At 34.1% G+C, this 19,921-nt stretch overlaps 2 protein-coding genes across 4 annotated transcripts; both read right to left on the bottom strand.

Moving 5' to 3' along the window:
- Positions 1-583: 583 nt before the first annotated feature.
- On the bottom strand, positions 584-10,452 carry LOC145635591 (VIN3-like protein 1). Of its 3 annotated transcripts, none has more exons than XM_081686901.1 (6): positions 10,298-10,452; positions 8,827-8,972; positions 2,745-3,373; positions 2,271-2,581; positions 962-2,156; positions 584-852 (listed from the first exon to the last, which is right to left on the bottom strand). In XM_081686901.1, exons 3-5 carry the CDS (start codon positions 3,200-3,202, stop codon positions 976-978), a joined length of 1,950 nt encoding a protein of 649 aa, XP_081543027.1. In that variant the 5' UTR covers positions 3,203-3,373; positions 8,827-8,972; positions 10,298-10,452; the 3' UTR covers positions 584-852; positions 962-975. The 3 variants fall into 3 exon arrangements, with proteins under 3 accessions (XP_081543027.1, XP_081543025.1, XP_081543026.1); XM_081686899.1 differs by having other exon boundaries at positions 972-2,156; XM_081686900.1 differs by having other exon boundaries at positions 972-2,156; positions 8,827-8,967; positions 10,298-10,405.
- A 5,811-nt stretch (positions 10,453-16,263) lies between these two features.
- Positions 16,264-19,921, bottom strand: LOC145635590 (uncharacterized). Its single transcript, XM_081686898.1, has 2 exons — positions 19,309-19,921; positions 16,264-16,514 (listed from the first exon to the last, which is right to left on the bottom strand). The coding sequence occupies exon 1, from the start codon at positions 19,779-19,781 to the stop codon at positions 19,323-19,325; it is 459 nt and encodes a 152-aa protein (XP_081543024.1). The 5' UTR covers positions 19,782-19,921; the 3' UTR covers positions 16,264-16,514; positions 19,309-19,322.

The raw sequence follows: 19,921 nt of genomic DNA, 5'->3' as shown, positions 1-19,921 counted from the left end.
ACATCGACAATTTGCAAGCTATGAGAACCAGCTTAACGAACAATGGATGACTGGGGTGAATACCAAAACTCATTACAGGAGCAAGTGGGAAAGCATGAACAGAATCGGAGAATTTAGCTCCTGGACCAAACAAAGGAGGTAAGTGTTATTGCCAAAGATACTGCTCACTGAGCTAGGTGACTGGTGGCCTTCACCTTTTTCCGAGCAGATGGTCAGATGTACTATGTACACGGTACACCCACACGAGCTTTGATCATTTGGACCTCTTCTAAATGAGCTAAAAAAACGTATAGGGCATACTCTAAATAGGAATTGCTCCTTGGCTGCCACACATTCTTGCTGCTATTAGTTCTATTTACATGTCTACCATCTAAATACTACGTCAAACTAATGACCAAAATATGTGAGCTGAAAAGACCGATTATTCTACTTTGCAAGCAATATTTGTCAACAATTTTTAATATCAAAGAGCAGAAAGAAAGATTATGGGTTTTGGTACAATTTAAAACTGAAACACACAAAACCCAGCAAATGAAAAAAATATCCTCTGATACTTGTGAAAACAGACTAATTAATTAGTAAATTGAACAAGAATTAACGCATCCATTAAACCATCCTTCCTTCAATGAGAGAAGGCAACAATAATTGTCTCAATGTGAATTTTTCTACAAATGAGGTCAAGGAGAATCTAACAAATAACTCCTAAAAATATGCAATTATCGATTATCCACTGAAATGGAATCCGCTTCTGGAGGAAAATCAGGTACTGCTTCCTAAGAACTGTATCCTAAACATCTGAAATGTATCCAAGATATTCTCCGGTCCATAAAATTAAGATTTAAGGAGGAAGGCCTGCAAAGAGCGAGAAAAAATCAGTCTGAACTCCAAATGAAGGCAAGGGTAACGAGAATTTAAAAGAATAAAAACAGCTTCAAACATCTTAATTTGAATAACGACGCACATAAACTTACTAGTTTAACTATTCCTGGGCTTCTTGCTAAATATGACATCTCCAAAGCTGTCAAACAGCTGCCCCGCTAAGCTCTTTGGATCATCTACTATGGTTTGAATATAGGTGTGAACAACCCGACGGTCTTGTTCGGTAGATCTTAAGCTAAACCAAGTCAATAATTTCAATCTATGTTCCGGTTTTATGTAACCATGGCACTCCAAAAACCGCATCGTCTTTATGCAAAACTCAAAATTACCATCCAGGGGACCGGGCCCTCCGGAGGCCCGAAATGGCGACCCATTTATCAGAGTGCTGTCACAATCATGGATCTCTTCATTTGAACTTGAGGCCCTCTTCCGGTGATTGTCTGTCAAGGAATCAACAGCACACACATCTCCGTTTCGAATGGTAGCCCAAGCCTGAGAATCATCACTTGGCCCACTACCATTTGACCTAGCCAGCCCAAGCCCATTCTTTTCAACATCATGAGAAGCAGCATCATCGTCAGGCCCAGTACCACGCTCCAGTGTACATCCATTATCTTCATCCCTTGAAGACTCAAGAGGTGGGGTAAGGTCTTCATTTAAATCAGGAACTGAAACAACATTTAGGTCAAGCTCACGAGAGACGGGTGCAGGTGACTGGTGATCTTTAGGAGATTCACAACTTGTCACTTGACAGCATTGTTCTACATCAGCACTGCAGAAGCCTTCAAGATAGCCTTGTTCTTGAGCCCAAGCTAGTTGCAAGACTTTCCCAAGGTCCCGCACCTTAAATCCAGAAGATGACCCAGCCACATTTTGGTTGGAATGCTCCTTTGCAGTTGAGGAGCTCCCCTCAACAGTGGGGTTTTCCTTCTTACAGCCTCCTGTGGTGGGATTCTTATTGTTATTAAGTATCTCTACACTCTTGGTAAAACACTTAGCCTCAGAGTGACCTAGATCGCCAGCTTCCGTGTAGGAAATTATTCTGAAGGTGTACTCAGTGCAAGGCTCGAGATGAGTTACAGAAATCCTTCTTTTCTCCCTTGTAAAGATGGATTGAGGCTCCTTCGAAAATGTCCCCTGCCTGCTTTTGCAGTACCATAGCTTGTAGCCTTTGATGGACTCAGTTATTGGTGTGGGGATATCAATCAAAACTATTACAAGTGAAGAAGAAGCAACTTCTTCAAAAAGGAACCTGCATGCAGCTGGAAGTGAATCCACTGCCAAGTTTATGTCCCAAAAAAAACATAAAAAGTTAATGATTCATTATGATAGACCTTGGACATTCCTCGGCCAAGGAATTGGAAAACAATGAAGGTTTTATGGGTTCTGACCTTCGTAATTTGGACTCATATTGGAAACATTCGAAAGGCGCTCATTAGCCTTATCGATTGCATGTGAACAGAGCTTTTGTACATCCACAGCAACAGCAAGCCTGCTAACTATGCCTCTAGCCATTTTGACGGAGTCTCCATTCATGGGACCCACTTCTGCCTCCAACTTTGACTTAGCTTCTGCAACAATATCATGGAGGTCCTTAAACTTAGCTGTGCCATTAAGGAGCCTGTAGCTCAAAAATATTCTATAACAAAGCACATCGACACGTCGAGCATCCTTTGCTATAGCCAATTGCTTTTTCCAACATCTGCCAACAGTAAAATTCAAGCATATCAATTGAGCTGAGCCCAGCAAACAATAATTAATTTATCTCAAGGTACTCTTAGCTGCCGTTTAATAATTACAAATATATAAAGAATATAAAGTATAATCTGAGGCTAAAAGTTCACTTAATGAAGCAAAGTACCTACCCAAGTACCCCAGAGACTTTGCCGCAAGAAGCACAGCAGTAACTCCCATCCAAATGCATGTATTGCCCAAGGTTCACAACTCCCAGTTTTTCTTGTTGAAATGCACACTCAATGTGGCATGATAATCCACAAGAATCACCCTGCCCAGACTCAGTTTCGCAAACCAACCAAAGGCTAGGATCTTTATTATCATCAAATTGGTGACAAATGCAACAAGAGCACCTCCGACAGAACGCATCATCTATGGACAAAATAGCTCTACACGCAGAATTTTTACATATCCAAGTACTAGAACACCCAAATTCAAAAGATTGCTCTGTTTTCGGCATGAATCGAGTAGGATTTTCTCCCTTCCTACTTTGCTTCCTAGAAGCAGAGTTATAGGAAGAGGAAGCAGTCTTCCTGCTCTCTGGATTTTTCACATTTTTTGTGCATGCTTTCAGCTGCTGCTCAATCATACTTCTTTTCAAAGAGGATCTTAGCTTCTATTCTTTGCCAAAGAAGGTCTTCAATAGCTCTCTTTAAACCAGGTTTCAAATATTCTTTTCGAAGTTCTAGGCCTCTAGAAGCATAACATGTAATTCCCTTCTTCACAGGAGTGTTTTGCACACTAGAGGAATGACTAATACCTAAAAGCAAAAAAGGAAAATGAAGCCTTGAACTTAAACAATAGCAACAGGAACAAATGAAAATTCAATATGCATAAATCCTCCCATAAACAGAAAGATATGCAGATGTGGCATCCTCATTCCTATGTGACTTGTACTATTTATCAGGGCAAGCCATTCCTGAGTAAGAGAGGAGACAATTTATACATCAACCCACCCAGCCCAAGGCACTTTATAATTAGTAAGGCACTGCACTGTGCAAGTACTACGTACTTAAGTAATCATGCAAAATATGAAGTAAATAGCGGAGACTGGAGAGGATGATGTAAAGAGAGAAGTATAAACAGGGAAGGTTTTGTAAATAAATAAAATTGTATTGGGCAAAGACTAACATAGTCTTTTCTTCTGTATCGTAACCAGCCACTCTGAGGTCTAGGCTTGCAATGCTAAGTTAATTTCAAAGCATCGATATTAAAATAAAATATACAAGGCACCCTGAATTTATTTTTTTCCTCCCATTTTTACCTCCCCTCTTAATCTTCATATAATATATTTCAGATGACCATCACAGAAAGACAAGTGGCGAAAAGACATGAAGCACAACCAAGAAAATTTTCCAGCAAACTCAATTAGCAGATAAACAAATGATCATCATGCATCAGGAACTTAAAGAATTTAGGATCCAACTGATGAATCCATCTCTCTGCTAATATACAGGCGTAACAGTTCATCCTATTAGAAACATTTGGTCAAAACACAAATAAGAAGCATAGGAGTCGCTAGGGGTGTCCAATATTCAGATAGAAACCAAAATCCAATCCAATCTAAACAAAATTACTAATTTGAATCGGATCCGAACTTAAATCGGATCAGACTGAATTTTTTTATTTTTTATTTTTTGAAAATTCGGATCGGGTCAAATTGACCAAGTTTGGATCCAAAAAACCGAATATGAAACACTGATTTTAAAACAAAGAATGTTTATATTAATCTAAAACTATGTTTTCAATACTTGTATTAATTATGTACAACTATGTTTTCAAAACTTGAATTTTTATAATCGCATTAGGCTCTAAAAATTTACAACGTATTTTAATTTGGATCTTTGGATCGGATCCAAATAACCAAAATTTTAATTCGGATTGGACTTGAAAATCAAAAACCGAATGCACACCCCTAAGAATCACAAAGAAAAGGGAACCCTTGCATAATTTTGATAAACAAAGAGTAATAAACTCAAGTGGTACCCACAAAGTTCCAAGCCAAAAGACCAATGAACCATTAAAACCAAGCCAACATGCTCCTGCAAATCTCAGTCATTGGTTCAGAATATATAAAAATTAAAAATATATATATGAAAAATCAAGAACAATAGCACACCTTTTTGGTACACAAACAGATCCAATTCTTCTCAAGAAAAAGAGATTTTCCGATTAATGTAATTTGACATTTTTAAATCTGTTAACGGTGTATTTATGCTCAAACCAAAAGCAGAGAGGGGGTGTGGGGGTAGCAACAAGTATGAAAAAACAAACAGATTACACAGGATGGAAGGACAAAAAGAATTTTGCATATGCATATGGCATATCTAGCAAAAGTCAAAGGAAACCAAAAAAACAGAGATTCAGCGAGGCAAGAATAAAAAACAAAAGGGGGGGGGGGGGGGGGGGAAGGTGAAAAAATAATCAAAGCAAGCAAAGTGTACCTGAAACTCTAAAAGAGATCCACTGCCAATTTAGAAAAATTACAGTAACCAAACAACCCCAGAGAAGGCACTAAAAAATGGAAGTTCTTGACAGGGTAGCAATAGCGGAGGAAACGAGGCTCTTATAGACACTCCAAAGAAGCTGAAGCGTCGCGATTATTATGATTAGCTAATATCTTTTTTTAAAAAAGCAAGAAATATGCTCCTACGTTTTGCAGGACATATACAATGTACCTTACAGCAATCAAAATTGTAAATCACGAAGTTTGCAAGAAAAATAATGTTTCTATGCGACAAATGATGAAAAAGAGAGTTTTTTTTTTAAAGGAAAGAGAGAGAGAGAAATCATGTGAACATTGAAACTATCAAATTAAGAGGCAACATTACTCAAAATGGACGATTTGGTAATATCGGTATAGCATAAATGGCTGGACAAGTTAGGATATATACACTGAAACATCTTAAAGATAATCAATTGACAGCTCATTGTAAACCTCTTGTAACCTCCAATGAATCCAAACACGAGAATTGGGCAAAAGAGCGAGGGCATGGTAGAAGGCGTGACCACAATAACAGTTGCGGAAAGGTAGAAGCAACATGTCATCAATGTTACATCACATGATTCACACTTATATAAAATCATAAGTTCAAAAAAAAAAAAAAAAAAAAGCAATTTAGAAGTTTTGTAAATAAAAAATAAATTTTTTTTAAAAAAATGATAATTTCGTGCAACTTGTATGTTTGTGGCCTTTGTGCACCATGTTAGGGTAAAACCGGCTAATCTTGTACTCAATATGTCTTTTTGTGACAAATTTATACTTCGTGTTTTGGTAGACAACCAACAATAAAGTGATCCAAATTTAAAAGAATAAAAGCGGTTTTAAGACATTGACTTTTGACAACAAAATTGGTGACTGGCTTATGCAAAAGTGACTCTAGTGCACAAAATTAAAAATATACTCCCTCCGTCCCATTATTTCGTGTCTGTATTCCTTTTTGGTTGTCCCAAAATGTTGAGACTGTTTCTAAAGTTAGCACATAATTATTACTTACTGTACTTATTATCTTTCCCATACAAGACACACATTTACCTAAAAAGCCATTACTTATTATTTTTTTTCATACAATATTCTTTACATTTTATTATTCCCATACAATATTCTCTATTTTTTATCTTTTCAATAGAATATTTCCCTACTTCCAACATTTTCCTTAATTACCGTGTTTTTTTAAAAAGTAGACACGAAATTATAGAATGGAGTATAAATTTTTAATAAAACTGCCTTGCTATCATAAGACTAGTTTGTAGAAGGGTGGAAAGAGAAACCGATATGGGTCACACGCTTACCATGACTCTTAAAAGTGATCTTAGAATTACGAAATATTTTCTCCATTTCATAATATTAGCAACAGACTGACTTACGTGTCAATGCACAACCTTAACTACATATTAATGAGAAATTTAAGGTTGATACAACTAAAATATATATATTGAATAATAAAAAATATATATAATATATGATAACATACGTATTTATAAATTGGTAAAAAAAAATATATAGTCAAAGTACGTGTATGGATAGTGCGATGTTTTTAGCACTCCTTCATTTATTTAAGTGTTAGAGTTTCAGAGACACGAAACTTAAGACTTTAAGTTGAATTTATAAAAACATTAAGTACTTGTATATAAGTGGGGTTAGTTGGGAAATTAAAAACTATAGAATAATGAAAGTGAGTGAATAGTTTATCCAAAAGTAAAGGGATGGGATGTAGGAAAAAAAAAAAAACGTAAGAGTGAGGACAAGTGAGTGGAGAGATGTAATTAAAATTTTTGTGGAATATAATTTTTCTAAGTGATGTACTTACAAAAAATAGTCCAACTTAAGGAAACATCGCACTTAAAAATAATCAGTGGCAGTATAAGCTAAAAAATTTGGATAATAATAACTAGGCAAAAGTTGGTCGAAACCAAAACGTCCTCAAACATTCATGTTCTCACCGCAAACACGAAACCAATAGAAATCTAGTGCGAGATTGACCCGGATCAAAGACTTGTCCAATAATGCAGTTTGAAGGATGGCTGGTTCATTTGGAACACGCTAAAGTATTAGTAAAGTGCTCCCCGTACCATTTGAATTGTTTTTTTTCAAGAAATTAGAGTCTAAAATTCTCATAAGTTGAACAATGTTAATTTAAATAGGTTTGAAGGCTACACATAGTAGTGGTCGCAAAGTCGAGGTTCATAGGCAAATTATTTGTCCCGTGAATGAAGTCAAATGGTGTGAACCTTGTTCAACTGTGTGTATGAACCTTCGAACCTATTTCAATTTAAAAACATTATTCCAACTTATGAGAAATTTAGTCTAAAGTTTACAAGCAAAATTTGCCGAAAGAAAAAATTCAAATAGCGTATGAAGCACTTTACTAAATCTTCTAAACCTTGTCCCAAATGAACCAGCTAGCCTAAATTGCATTATTCAACAAGTTTTTAACGCATTTTATTCGGGTCAATCCCATTTCTATTGTTTTCGTGTTTGCAAGTAGAAAATGAATTATAGCCCAAAAATCTTCAATTATTTTGTATTTTTCAATTATTTCCGATTATATATAAATAAATATTTGAAAAATAAGGTCAAAATAATTCATTGACATGGGTAGGGATGTCAATGGGGTGGGGCGGGTGTTGGTCTTCTCATCCCCACCTAAAATTTTCATCCTCATCCCTGCGGCGGGTTCAAAATTCATCCCCATCACCACCTCATAGGATACAATTCCAAAACCATCCAATATAATGGATATAGATTACTGAAGAAAAAAAATGTTAATACTCAGTATTACACACTTTTTTAGTTATAAGATTAGTGTATTACAAATTATTATATTTACTATTTTATTTTACATTTTTAAAAAAAATTCAAAAAAAAAAAAAAGTATAAAAATATATAATTTTGCATTTAAAAATATATAGACGTGGGGATGAGGCGGATATAAAGTGGGGCAAGTGGAGCGAGATGGGGATGGGGCGGGTTCAATGTAAAATCCACCCCCGACCAGCACCCATGGAGGGTATGATTTTTATCCCCATCCCCACCCTACCACCCACCAAACCAAGACCCATCCCGGGTCTCCTACTTGACCCGCCCTACTGACATTCCTAGACATGGGTGCAAAATTTGAATGTGTTAATTATTGTGGGATAGAGGGAGTACTATTTTGTAAACATAAGTTTTTTATTCTTATCTTTTCTAACAAAGTCTAAAATAAATACTACGTAATAAGGTGACTAAACAAGGCCTAAGGATTCATTTTATAAAATTAAACTCCTTACCTAAACATTTCTACGCTGAACTTATTACCCTTGTCAAGACTTGCTTATCTTACCTATGAATTAAAAAGTTTAAACCCTAATCCGAGCACACAAACATAGAAGGATTTTTTTTTTTTTTTTAAATGTTAGAAGAACAAGGCCGATACAGGCATGCCTACTGAATTCCAATCATAAGTGGCAACATCTCCTTTCCCTCGGTGACCAACTACCTCCCCCACCCCCCCTTCTGCTCTTCTCCAAACAACCCTATCAGAACAAGATATTTGAGAAACAAGAGTATCGTCTTATCATTTTATTGTTCCTGTTGGTGCTTTCAATCTCTTGAGTCTAGACTATAGGTACCAAAACAAACTAAAAATTAATTTATGGCTTCATCCTATCAAATCAATCATAAATTCATAATTCATATATCATATGAAGCAAAACTATGAGGCATTGTACCTAGAGTAGGGAATTGATCTTCCAATCTCATGCTCTAGACTTCAAGTTCTCAACTCCAACTAATACCCATCCATTGAATAATGGATCTGTTTGATATCCTTCAATAGTCATTCCTTCTTTCTTTTTCCTTTCCTTCCTCCTCTTTACTACAAGAATGGAAAACTGTGTTAAGGCGATACCACACAAGAACTAAACCCAAATCCAAGAATTTAAATCAGGAGAGATTCTAATTAGAAAGAAAGAACTATGATAAAACAGCCTGCATATTGATCCAGCAAGTAGCAAAGACAAACATAGGGAGCAAAGAATACAAATTTATTAAATTTCCCAATTAAAATATTCATAAACATGCATTAGCTACAATGGGTTAAGCATTTCCCTAAAAATTAGACAAGTAAAGAGCAAACTCTGTAAATATTGAAGTCCAACATATTAATCAGACACTCCCAAAACACACCAATTCAGATTCGAGAGAAAAGACATTGAATACATGTTTCTGGTTCTCAAAATAGAAGTGTGAAATGGAAAAACATCACTTAAAGAGTAAAATAGTTAAAGGAAACATTTCATTAAATTCCCATGTCCCTTGCATTTCAATCTCGAAGAAGGAGAAATAACTAACCCTCTACCTTCCTTTCTCTAGAATTATCTACAGTCAAAAGCAGGATCAATAAATATCTAATAAAAATGTACAGATCCATTTAAATTACTGGACCTAACCCTTCAATTCAAGACATCACATGATCATGCTATTCCATCCAAAGACTAATTTAGAAACAAAACAAGCTGAACCAGAGTTCGCAAGCAAAAGCAGTCTCTAGGAAACATTTATCGCAATCATAGAAACAAAATAAGCTTCGTCCCAATGCACCTCCATAAGTAATAAACATACATGCTAACAATATAATTTCATGCTACAAAATAAACATAAGGCTATAAATTCAAGCTTTTTCTTGCCACTAACACAGGTCAAATATGGAAACACAGGACTCCTGAAATCAAGACACAACCAAACAATGCACAACCCCAATTCAATTTGGACACAATCTCACACAATAACCTTAATTCTTAAACTCTTAAGACCCATCCATGGAGCCGGGGCGGGCGAGCGGGGCAGCCACACTGGGTCCGGGAAAAAAAGGTCCATTATCATACTTCCATCATATAATACAGGGTTATAAAAAAAACACCCTTTAACACATTAGCAATCAAATTTGACTGAATTGCCAAATTAGGCTCCATGAATAACATTAATTCCATCTCGCTTCACATTATTAACGTAAATTGCACATAACAAGACTCTAGCAACAAACTGAATCGTAAAATCTTTCATAAATTGAGTAATTACAACCAAAATTTCAATATTCCAGCATAAAAGATCCCTAAATTGACTATACTAGCAATTAAATCAACGATAAACCCTAGATTGTGAAATTGATATTCGATAAATTAAAATTGATAAATAAGTTACCTCAGAAGCTGCTTCAATGGAGGAGAGGAAGCTCCGAAGCTGCTTCAATGGAGCATTAAGAGTACGCGCTTCAATGGAGGAGAGAGAAAGGGAGAGAAAGGGTGCAGCGTAAAAGTGAAAAGCTCTAAAAGGAAATTAAATAAATACGTACGAGAAAATTATGACACGCTTAAATTTATAATTTATGTCAACCGTCGGATCTATATAAGCAGTAGTATCAACGGTCATATATTTTCAGTTAAGTTTTGTACTTCCTCGTTTTACGCATTAAAAATATACCTAAATGGAAAACTTACTCCGTAAATTGAAATACACTTTTTTTTTTTTTTTTTTTTTTTTTACATTGATTGACTCGTTGTTTTGACATGTATTTCAAATTATTACTCAGGACTCAAGTTCATAAAAAATTAAATTGGGCACGCTTTGAGATAAAGTGTGTTTCAATTTAGAACATATAATGTCCCGAACCTATAGAGACTTGTTAAGGCAAAAGTGGAAATTGAAGAACTTCCTACATCTAAAATTGTAGATGAATGTCCTTGTGTAATCAAGTTTCTACATATTGCTAAATGTTATACTAGTACTTATATATTACTTCGTATATCTATTGATATTTTATCCCCTTCTAGCCTTGTGGGAAATATAAGATATGATACGTGTGTACCGTACACCCAGAGTCATATGCTTAATCAATAAATAAGCAATTACGGAGTAATATTTTTACTCAATTATTGATTGAATGGGATGTACATAATAGGCTCGCCTATATCAAAGTTGCATATAAAAGGAGTGAAAAGGTTTACATAGTTTGATTTGGTTACAACGTTTTTCAATCACATATTTTACAAGTAAATAGTGTAAATGTATGGATTGAATATTGTCAAAGATCTAGTTCAACCAAAAATTTACACTTTTAATTAAAAGCTCTAAACTTTATTTTAATGTATCAACTAAAATGAAACAAAGAAATTAAATAGCTAATAACTAAACCACTCGATCTACGTCTTCACATATACTCCATCTGATCAATAAATCTGTTCAAGTAGTTATTATGATCAAAATCCGATCATATATATATACTCCGATCAATACGGAGTATATGTCTTGGTGCAACACATAAAAATCTTCTTTTTTTATAAAGTTTCGGTTCATTCACATTCTTTATTTAGCCGATTGAGTTACTTAGAGATACATGTCGTATTCCAAGTTTCACATATTTTTCTAATAATTAATTCAAATGTGCATAAATAGCACGTAACTTCATTTTGTATATATGCAAACAATATACAACTTTCAAATCAACAAGTAGCACTTAATATCAATAATTGGCATAAAAAATAACTCACAAGTCACTTTTAGTTGACCTTTGATTGCAATTCGCAAATGAACCCACGTGATGTATTTAATATGAACCAAATCTTAAAAGAAATTAAATTTATAATACAATAAAAAGACAATTACAAGTTACAACCATCATATTATAGTTTCATCATGTGACTAAATAAATAAAGGTATATAGCATGAGATTTAACATAAATTATGATGATAAGGGTTAATTGAAGTTTAAGGTGTTTTTTATTCTTAATTATAGGAGGAATTTATGCTTGTATGCTCGTATCATCTTATGTTAATAGAAAGTTAACAACTTTGATCGTATTTTAGAATTAATGGTCAAAAAAAGCAAGCTCGTAATGCCTATTATTCTTTTATGTTAGGCCTAAGCTATAAAAGTTTGTGACACTTTGAATTCCTCTAATTGTACTGTATACTTTAGTAGTAGAAAGTAATTCGATTTGCCCTAATTGTTTGACACCTCACTTTCACCAAAAGAGCACAAATTTAGTATCACTAACACACTAACTTTCATACCAATGCAATCTTATAATATTTGGGAAAGAATTACCAATTAATCAATAAGAATAAAATGTCTTTCCAATGTGCTAGTCTAAGCTAGCCTGGCCTGCTAGCTACCAAAGAAATAGACAGTAATATAAAAAAAAATGACCTAATTTGTCCTTTAACTCAAAACCATTCTACGAAGTGACTTAATTGGCCTTATTTTTCAAGGTATAGTATTTTATCTTATCTATATCGTATAATATAAAAGGGCACCAATTGAATTTATGCATCTCAAGGGGATAGACTAATTGGATTGTAAATGAAAAATGACAAGTGCTTGAGTTATAATGGTTTTAATTTAAAGACGGAAAAGTCTTTAATAACACATTTTTTATATGTATCAAAATAATTCAAAATAGTGTCAAACCGGGATTATTAGTAGATTTAACTCAATTTCAAGATTGAATTATTAGTAGATTTTTACGCAATTAATTAAAGTGTTATCGTTGTTTCTTCACCAAACAAATTTGTCAAACCGGAATCCAATCTCCTTTTCCTTTACAATTGCGTGCTCTCCCTGGATTTTTGGAGTTGGCATTCGAGCACCAATTGAGTTTGGGACTTGGGAGCACGAATTTAAAAGAAGTTGTGTAAGTGTACGTGTAATCCTATACACTCGCCACTTGAAGAAATAGAGAATACAATGATGATGACAAATTTTGCTTCTAATGCAATAATGAAAATAATACGACAATTATTTAGCAAATATTGAGGTCTAATCTATATCATATTCTCTAATTTTTCTCTACATTATTATTATGATTTGTTTGAACAGTTATTATCCCTTAATCAGAAAGGGAATGATAAAAGGATGGAACAAGTGGAGTAATAGATAGTTGACAGATGAAAATATTAAAGGATGGCCCTCATCAATTATTAAAAGGAGCTCTTTTTATGTACGTTTTTTTTTTTTTTTTTTTTTTTGGTGCCACCAAAAAAATAAACATGCATTATTTTTGCCTTTATTTAAATTTTTTGGATGCATGGTAATGTCATTTTTGCATGCATGGCTCCCACTTATCTAGACATTGTGGACCAAAAAAATTAGGGTTTAGTATATATCAATGGATAGTAACATCGAGCTCATAAATGAAAAAGTTCCACATGCACCCATTATGATTTTTGAGATACTAACCTATGAAATTTAAGAGAATGCATCCTCATTTACCTGTTGTAACGATCTTTAATTTCGTAAAAAAAAAAAAAAAAAAAAAAAAAAAAAAAAAAAAAAAGATCTTTAATTAATTTAATTTGGACTTGTTTCAATTATGTACCTTTCACAAGTTCATCTTGTTGATGGCATTACTATATTTTCATTAGAGAAAATTGTGAGAAAGGACCTTTTAAGTGGTCGACGTTTTGAAAAAGGACCTTTTAAGTGAAAACTTGTGAAAAAAGACCTTTTAAGTTGTATTTTGTTTGTATGGGGTACTTGGGTGAGCTTGCATGGTGGTAAACGTTGGAGCTTCGACGTGATGGTCAACGCGGTTAGTCACGTGACTTTTTTCTTTTTAAAAAAAAAAAATCCCCGAATTTCCCTCCTTTCCCGACCTATCCCTTTCATTGAATGCTTTGTCTTCAATTTGGGTTAAGTCGGAAAAGGAGGGAAATTTAGGGAATTTTTTTTAAAAAATAAGTCATGTGACTAACATGTGATAGTCAACGCCGGAGCTCTAGCGTTGACCACCACGTAAGCTCACCCAAGTACCCTCTACTAACAATATACAAATTAAAAGGTCATTTTTCACAAGTTTTCACTTAAAAGAACCTTTTTAAAAAAGTCGACCACTTAAAAGGTCCTTTTTCACAATTTTCTCTTTTCATTAAGTATAAATCATTAGAGTGTCAAAATGACACATATGATGAAATGAATAACAAAAAAAAAGTCAAATAAATGAAAAAAAAAAGTATAAAAAATATTATAAGTTAATGTGCTACTTTAGAGCAATAAATCGATAATTTACTATGGAAGATCAATAACAATATGCAAAAGTTCATACAAGTCTCATTCTTGTATGGTCCTGGTTAGGTGAAATTTTTAAAAATATTGACAATAGTCATATTATCATAGACTAATTTCACATCTTGATTAGATGGTAGAGATTTGACTATTAAGAAGGTAAGTAAAGTTTTCAAAATTTACGTGCTTTGTTTTATATATACTACTTTGTATTTTAGTTTTGAGCTCATGACACTTTGAGTTTTATATTTGTTAGTGCACAACTTACTAAATTTATATCTTTTTCTGTAGTATTACACTAGTATATAAATATATTGAATAAATATGACTAATAAAATCAAAATTAAGAGCAAATAAATAAATTGAACTTAGCTCATTGACAAATTAGAAAAAGTTACTTTTAAGTTTTGCTTAGACACTTTAAAAGCCATAAAACTAATAAAAGGCTTGTTGCTTGGCCGATGTTCATCATTTATCAACGAGGTAGAGTGGTAGACTAGGAAGTTAAATTTAATTTTTTGGCCCAAGAATTAACACTTTTTTTTTTGGAAATTATTTCATGGACCCTTTATGTTTTAAAAAATACACAGTGTATCCCTGAAAATTCTTAAAGGCTTCGGGTACCCTTGATATTTGTAAAAACTTGCACCAAATACCCTTAAGACTCACAATAAATCTTAATTTTGTTAAATTGAGACCCCATAAGCATCAAATTTATGATTTAGAATGATCGACAAAGTTTAAATTTTGATTTAATTCATGCTTTTAGGCGGTTTTACTGTATAAATATAAAGCACTAAAAGTAAGTTAGTGTGTGGGCATGATTTTAATTTAATAAGTCAATGATATGTGTATTTTATTAGAGGATTAGGGTATTTGACTATTTAGGGCCTGTTCTCATTGACTGAACTCAGCTGAACTGAATTAAACTGAACTGAAATGAATAATTTATAAGAGAAGGAAATTAGGAGCTGAACTGAACTGAACTGAGCTGAGCTGTATTGAATTGAATTTCAATGTATAAGAACCGACCCTTAGTACATTCATTTATAAACCACAGGGTACATAGTGCATTTGAAAGTTTTTAAGGGTACACATTACATTTTTTAAAAGTTTGAGGGTACACCAGTACACAAAACAATTTTCCTTTTTTGACGTATAGAGAGCCACAAAGGCAGGGGTAAAAGTCGACCCCGAGAAGTTGAATTTCATTTTGGCCCAATAATTAACACTTCTATGAGGCCTATTCTTTGTTTTTTAAAAGGCGACCCCATTGTTTTTATTCCTAACTCCAACTCCACACAACTCCAATTAAACGTTCCCCCCTTATTGGTTTTCCACTTTATTTTTCTGTAAAGTTGTAAATTTTCAGCTAACATAAAGTGTAAATCTTTCTAAAATCAAATTACACGTCCCCCTTTTTGGTTTTCAAAGTCAGATTTATGTTAAAGAGTGTATTTGAATTATTATGACATATTCCTATCAATTTACCTTTAGAAGTTTCATGGTTGGGATTTCAACACTAAAGATACTAACCTGCACTCAATGATCTCGAGCTTTTCTCTACACAAGCACCCACTGCATACCCATACTCTTTCGTCTAGATGGCTAACCGCATGGCTTTGTGGTCCACTACACGTCTACACCACTTTTCCGCTTTCCTTAATACTAGCTATATGTTGCAAGTAAAAAAAAACAAAAAAAACAAAAAAAAAAACGCAAAGTACATTGTATAAAACTGCATAGTTTATATTGACCAGAGCTTCAAGTGCTAAATCAGTGCTAGTTTCAGGTGTGATGCGGAGGGCTGTTGCATAATTTGAACTTGTTTTGATTTTTGAAAAATAAGCTTTTAAAAAAAAATTAAAAAAAAAAATTAAAAAAAAAATTAAAAAAAAAATAAATAAATAAATAAAAAACACAATTTTACCGGGTTTCAGGTCCGGACTTAAAAACCCCGGTTTTAGACCTGATCTGGACCAGCACCTGAATCCTTGAATTTCAAGGACCGGGACTGGACCTGAATCTACAGGTCCGGGTCAGGTCGATTTTCAGGTTCGGTCCTGATTATGTACACCCCTTAGTAGTGATGCCAAAAGCTTCATAGTAAAAATAACAGCAGCAGTTTGCAGTATGTATATACAACATTAAAAGTTCATAAAATTACAGACAAAGCTTAGAAGCCTTAGATATTATCGTTAACATTTTATTCCACTGAGAGTCTATATTATAACACGATTACAGCATTTATACACATAACATAAGGAAAGCAATAAAATAGAGGTAGATGCTCCCGGGGCATGGTACTTGAGAGCAAGCATGTACACTTGCGAAACAGAAATGAAGATGAGTGAAACCCTGCATTCAAGAACAGAGTTAGGGGATCTATAGTCTATATTCCCTCCCTTTTTTGAATACTAACAAGCCAATACATAAGTTTGACCTCTAATACATGCAATTATATACTCCCTCCCTCCCCCCTTTTTTTTTTAAAAAAAAAAACTTTTTGACTCGCATGGAGCTTAGGTAATTGGTTTAGATTTGTAACTATATTGTGTTACTTTAGATTTTTTTTTTCAATTATAGGATGTGTTGCATTTTTTACAAAAAACCATAACTACTTTTGATTTTAATATAAACTACACAATGTAGTCAAAGTCAGTATATGAATAGTGTCAAATCCAAACTATTGCGATTATTTAGGATCCAAATTTTTAAAACAAAGTTCTAATCAATCTCTTAATTACTCATTTATACCCTGCCCTTCAAGATAACAATTCCTTTTGATTATTATGCTTATGACCCTCATTCAAATTTCAAAATCATCAAGCTTGCACATTTAAGCATTTTCTGGTAAAATTTTTATTAATTGGCATACAGGGCAGTACTAGCAAAACCTCATTATCAAGTTGAATTCAAGTACACTATTGAAAAATGCCACATTTTGACAAGATAATATCATATCTGCTAGCTTAATCTGTCCCAAGAAACTGTAAATTTATTGATTAGAAATAGTTTGGTCTAACATGTAAGTATGTAACCCACAAAAAACTTAACATGTAAACTACACAATGCATGGGTCAAAATTATCAGAAAACCAGAATTAGTCACTTTAAAAAAAAAAAAAAAAAAAAAAAAAACTCGTTTGGCTACTCTAGAAATTTGAGCAATAATATCAGTTGAATATATGGAAAACTTACCATAAAAATTGAAAATTTCAAAATTAAAATAGGTCATTTGATAGCTTGCAAATTATCTCACAAGTCAAAAGCACAAGATAGATGCATTTCCACCCAATGTATTGCAGTAATATGGTGGTGTACTGGTGTGACAATGGTTTGATCCCTCCCCACTCCAGAACAGTTCACTCAAAAGCCATTCCAAAAATACATTTCAGAAAGTGTCTTATAGTTCAGATGTGTCATCAAATTTTGTAATTACAGCAATATAATCAATTTTGGCACTCTCTCTCTCTCTCTCTCTCTATTACTTAGAACAAAGTGCTAATAGTCCTAATTGCTCTTCCTATAACTTCCCAAAGTTTGAAGCCATTTTATCAATATTATCCCAAGGCCCAATCTATAAAATATAATATACAAAATAATTAGGTATAATTTCTGAAACAAGAGTAGATAATATACCCTCTTCCAAAACTACATCATGCACTTGCAGCACTTCCCTTCTTTATCTCTCTTTTCTTTCTTATTCCTCTTTCCTCCATTTTATGCTCTTACCTTCAAAAAGACTCTCTCCCATGATTTCCAAGAATTTCTCTTCCCTATTTTCCCAGTATAGCTTACCTTTTTGTTGTATACAGAGACAACCATATCTATGTTGCAATACAAGCCTCACCATCAATTCTCTGTAATAATCAGGATCTTCAGCTATACTGTTGATTAAAACAATAGAGTTCACTCATACTAAGCTAACAAACCCAACATTACTCTCTTATCATTATGATAGATAATAGCAATTGCAAATCGGTTCAGTAACATTAACTGTAAAATCTCAGCTGGAATTAACTTTGAGGGAACCAATAAAAGTACTCTCCCCATTTGGATATGTATAAGACAGGATTGTTTCCCAAAAGCCTTTTGAACTTTGCCCAAAAATCAGGAATGTTTTGTCCCATATTCTTAAGTTTCTATTTGCTTCATCGCTCACTATCACTAAATTGCTAGTTGATCCATTAACCTAACTAATTAGGCATCTCATAACTACATAGAACTATAGGAGATTAGGAGTATTTGCACAATCAGCAAAACTCGAGCAAGGGGACAGCAGGACAGGGAATATAGACCTTCTTAATAAATCACATGCACTCAAGTGCTCACCAGGGCATCCCTCATAAAAAGTACTGAATTTCAACCCTCAACTCTGTTCTCCAAAGATTTTGCATACTTCCATTCCGATAAGTCCCCCAGATTCTCTCTGGATCCCACACAAAAATTCTCACCATTCTTTGAACCACCAATTAGAACATGCACCATAGCATTGCATAACAAATATTCTTAAACGTCAATCCATATAGCTGGTGATAACAGCTTGTAAAGTCTTCTTTCCTCAGACTGTTATCAATCAAGACAAAGTGGCAAAGGCGCACCAACCACCCCTCAGCATCTAAAACGCATCACAATCGTAATAATATTCCAAGAACTGCCTGCAATGAGCGTATACTCCAAGTTTTCGTCGAGAAAATCTCATGTCCCTCACGACCACATGGAATTCCTAATCTCCAAAAAGAACAACCTTTTCATCCCTCACTATAAAAGTTTCTTACCACTATTCAATTTCCTACTTGCATCAGCATATACATATATATATAAAGTAAAGCGAAAACACCCGTATCTCTGAGATAAATTAATCATCCCTCCAACAACAGTCAGTCATAACCACTAAAACTTCACAAAGTCACAATCACTTTAATTACCAGAAATTCAATAACTAAAAGAATAATAAAGCGTAAAGCAACATCAAAAACAAAAATTAGCAAACAGAAAACCACAGCCCAACTAAATCACACAGAAAAAAAACAATCAATTTATATAAACCCTAGATAACAATCATAACATTAAAATTCAATCAAAGAACTACACAATTAAAAACCCCAAAATAAAACAACCAATTAAGCTCACACAAATCAAATTCAAACCTCAAGTTCCGAGCTCAAGAATCGGCCTTAAGACCCTCACAAGGAGGACTCTCCTTGAAATTTTTGGCGGGATACTTAGCACTCAACAACCCAACCTCGAAAACCAAATCATCACCACTAGATCGAATCCCAGTAATCGACCACCACTGAAACATAGCCCTAACCCTAATTCCATCAAGCTGAGCAATCTTATTCTTGACGATTTTACCCCTGACGATCTTCGAATACGACGCGAGGTAGTTGTCCGGCGGAAGAGTAAGCTTGCATTGATCACTGAGTTTGACGGAAAAGTCGCCGGAAGTTCGGTTGATTGAGTAGTCGGCGACGTTCGAGGGGAGAAGTCCGACGGGAAAGCCGTAGCTTGTGAGTTCTGTGTGTGCTGCTAACAGAGAATTAGGGTTAGGGTTTGCGGAGGAGAGAGAAAGAAGAAGGAGGAAGAGAGAGAGTGGGAGGAAAAAGAAACGTTTCGACATTGTTGATTGAATTTGGAGGTTTCGAAATTCAGAGGTTTATCTTCTTCTTCTTCAACGAACGTGGAATCTTAAAGTTAGTTGAATTTTTCAATTTTTATTAGGGATTGAAAATTCGTACATTGATGTTGCGATTGAAACGA

The sequence above is a fragment of the Chenopodium album genome, chromosome 6, assembly GCF_948465745.1.
Source record: "Chenopodium album chromosome 6, dcCheAlbu1.1, whole genome shotgun sequence".
Classification (NCBI taxonomy): Eukaryota; Viridiplantae; Streptophyta; class Magnoliopsida; order Caryophyllales; family Amaranthaceae; genus Chenopodium; species Chenopodium album.
This window is presented reverse-complemented; position numbering and strand designations above follow the sequence as displayed.

Excerpts from the sequence above, each read along its gene's own strand:
- LOC145635591 (XM_081686901.1), bottom strand. The coding sequence starts at position 3,202 with ATGATTGAGCAGCAGCTGAAAGCATGCACAAAAAATGTGAAAAATCCA. Across the intron at positions 2,582-2,744 it reads AAAGTCTCTGGGGTACTTGG|ATGTTGGAAAAAGCAATTGG; the intron begins GTAGGTACTTTG and ends TACTGTTGGCAG. Across the intron at positions 2,157-2,270 it reads TATGAGTCCAAATTACGAAG|TGGATTCACTTCCAGCTGCA; the intron begins GTCAGAACCCAT and ends TAAACTTGGCAG.
- LOC145635590 (XM_081686898.1), bottom strand. The coding sequence starts at position 19,781 with ATGTCGAAACGTTTCTTTTTCCTCCCACTCTCTCTCTTCCTCCTTCTT.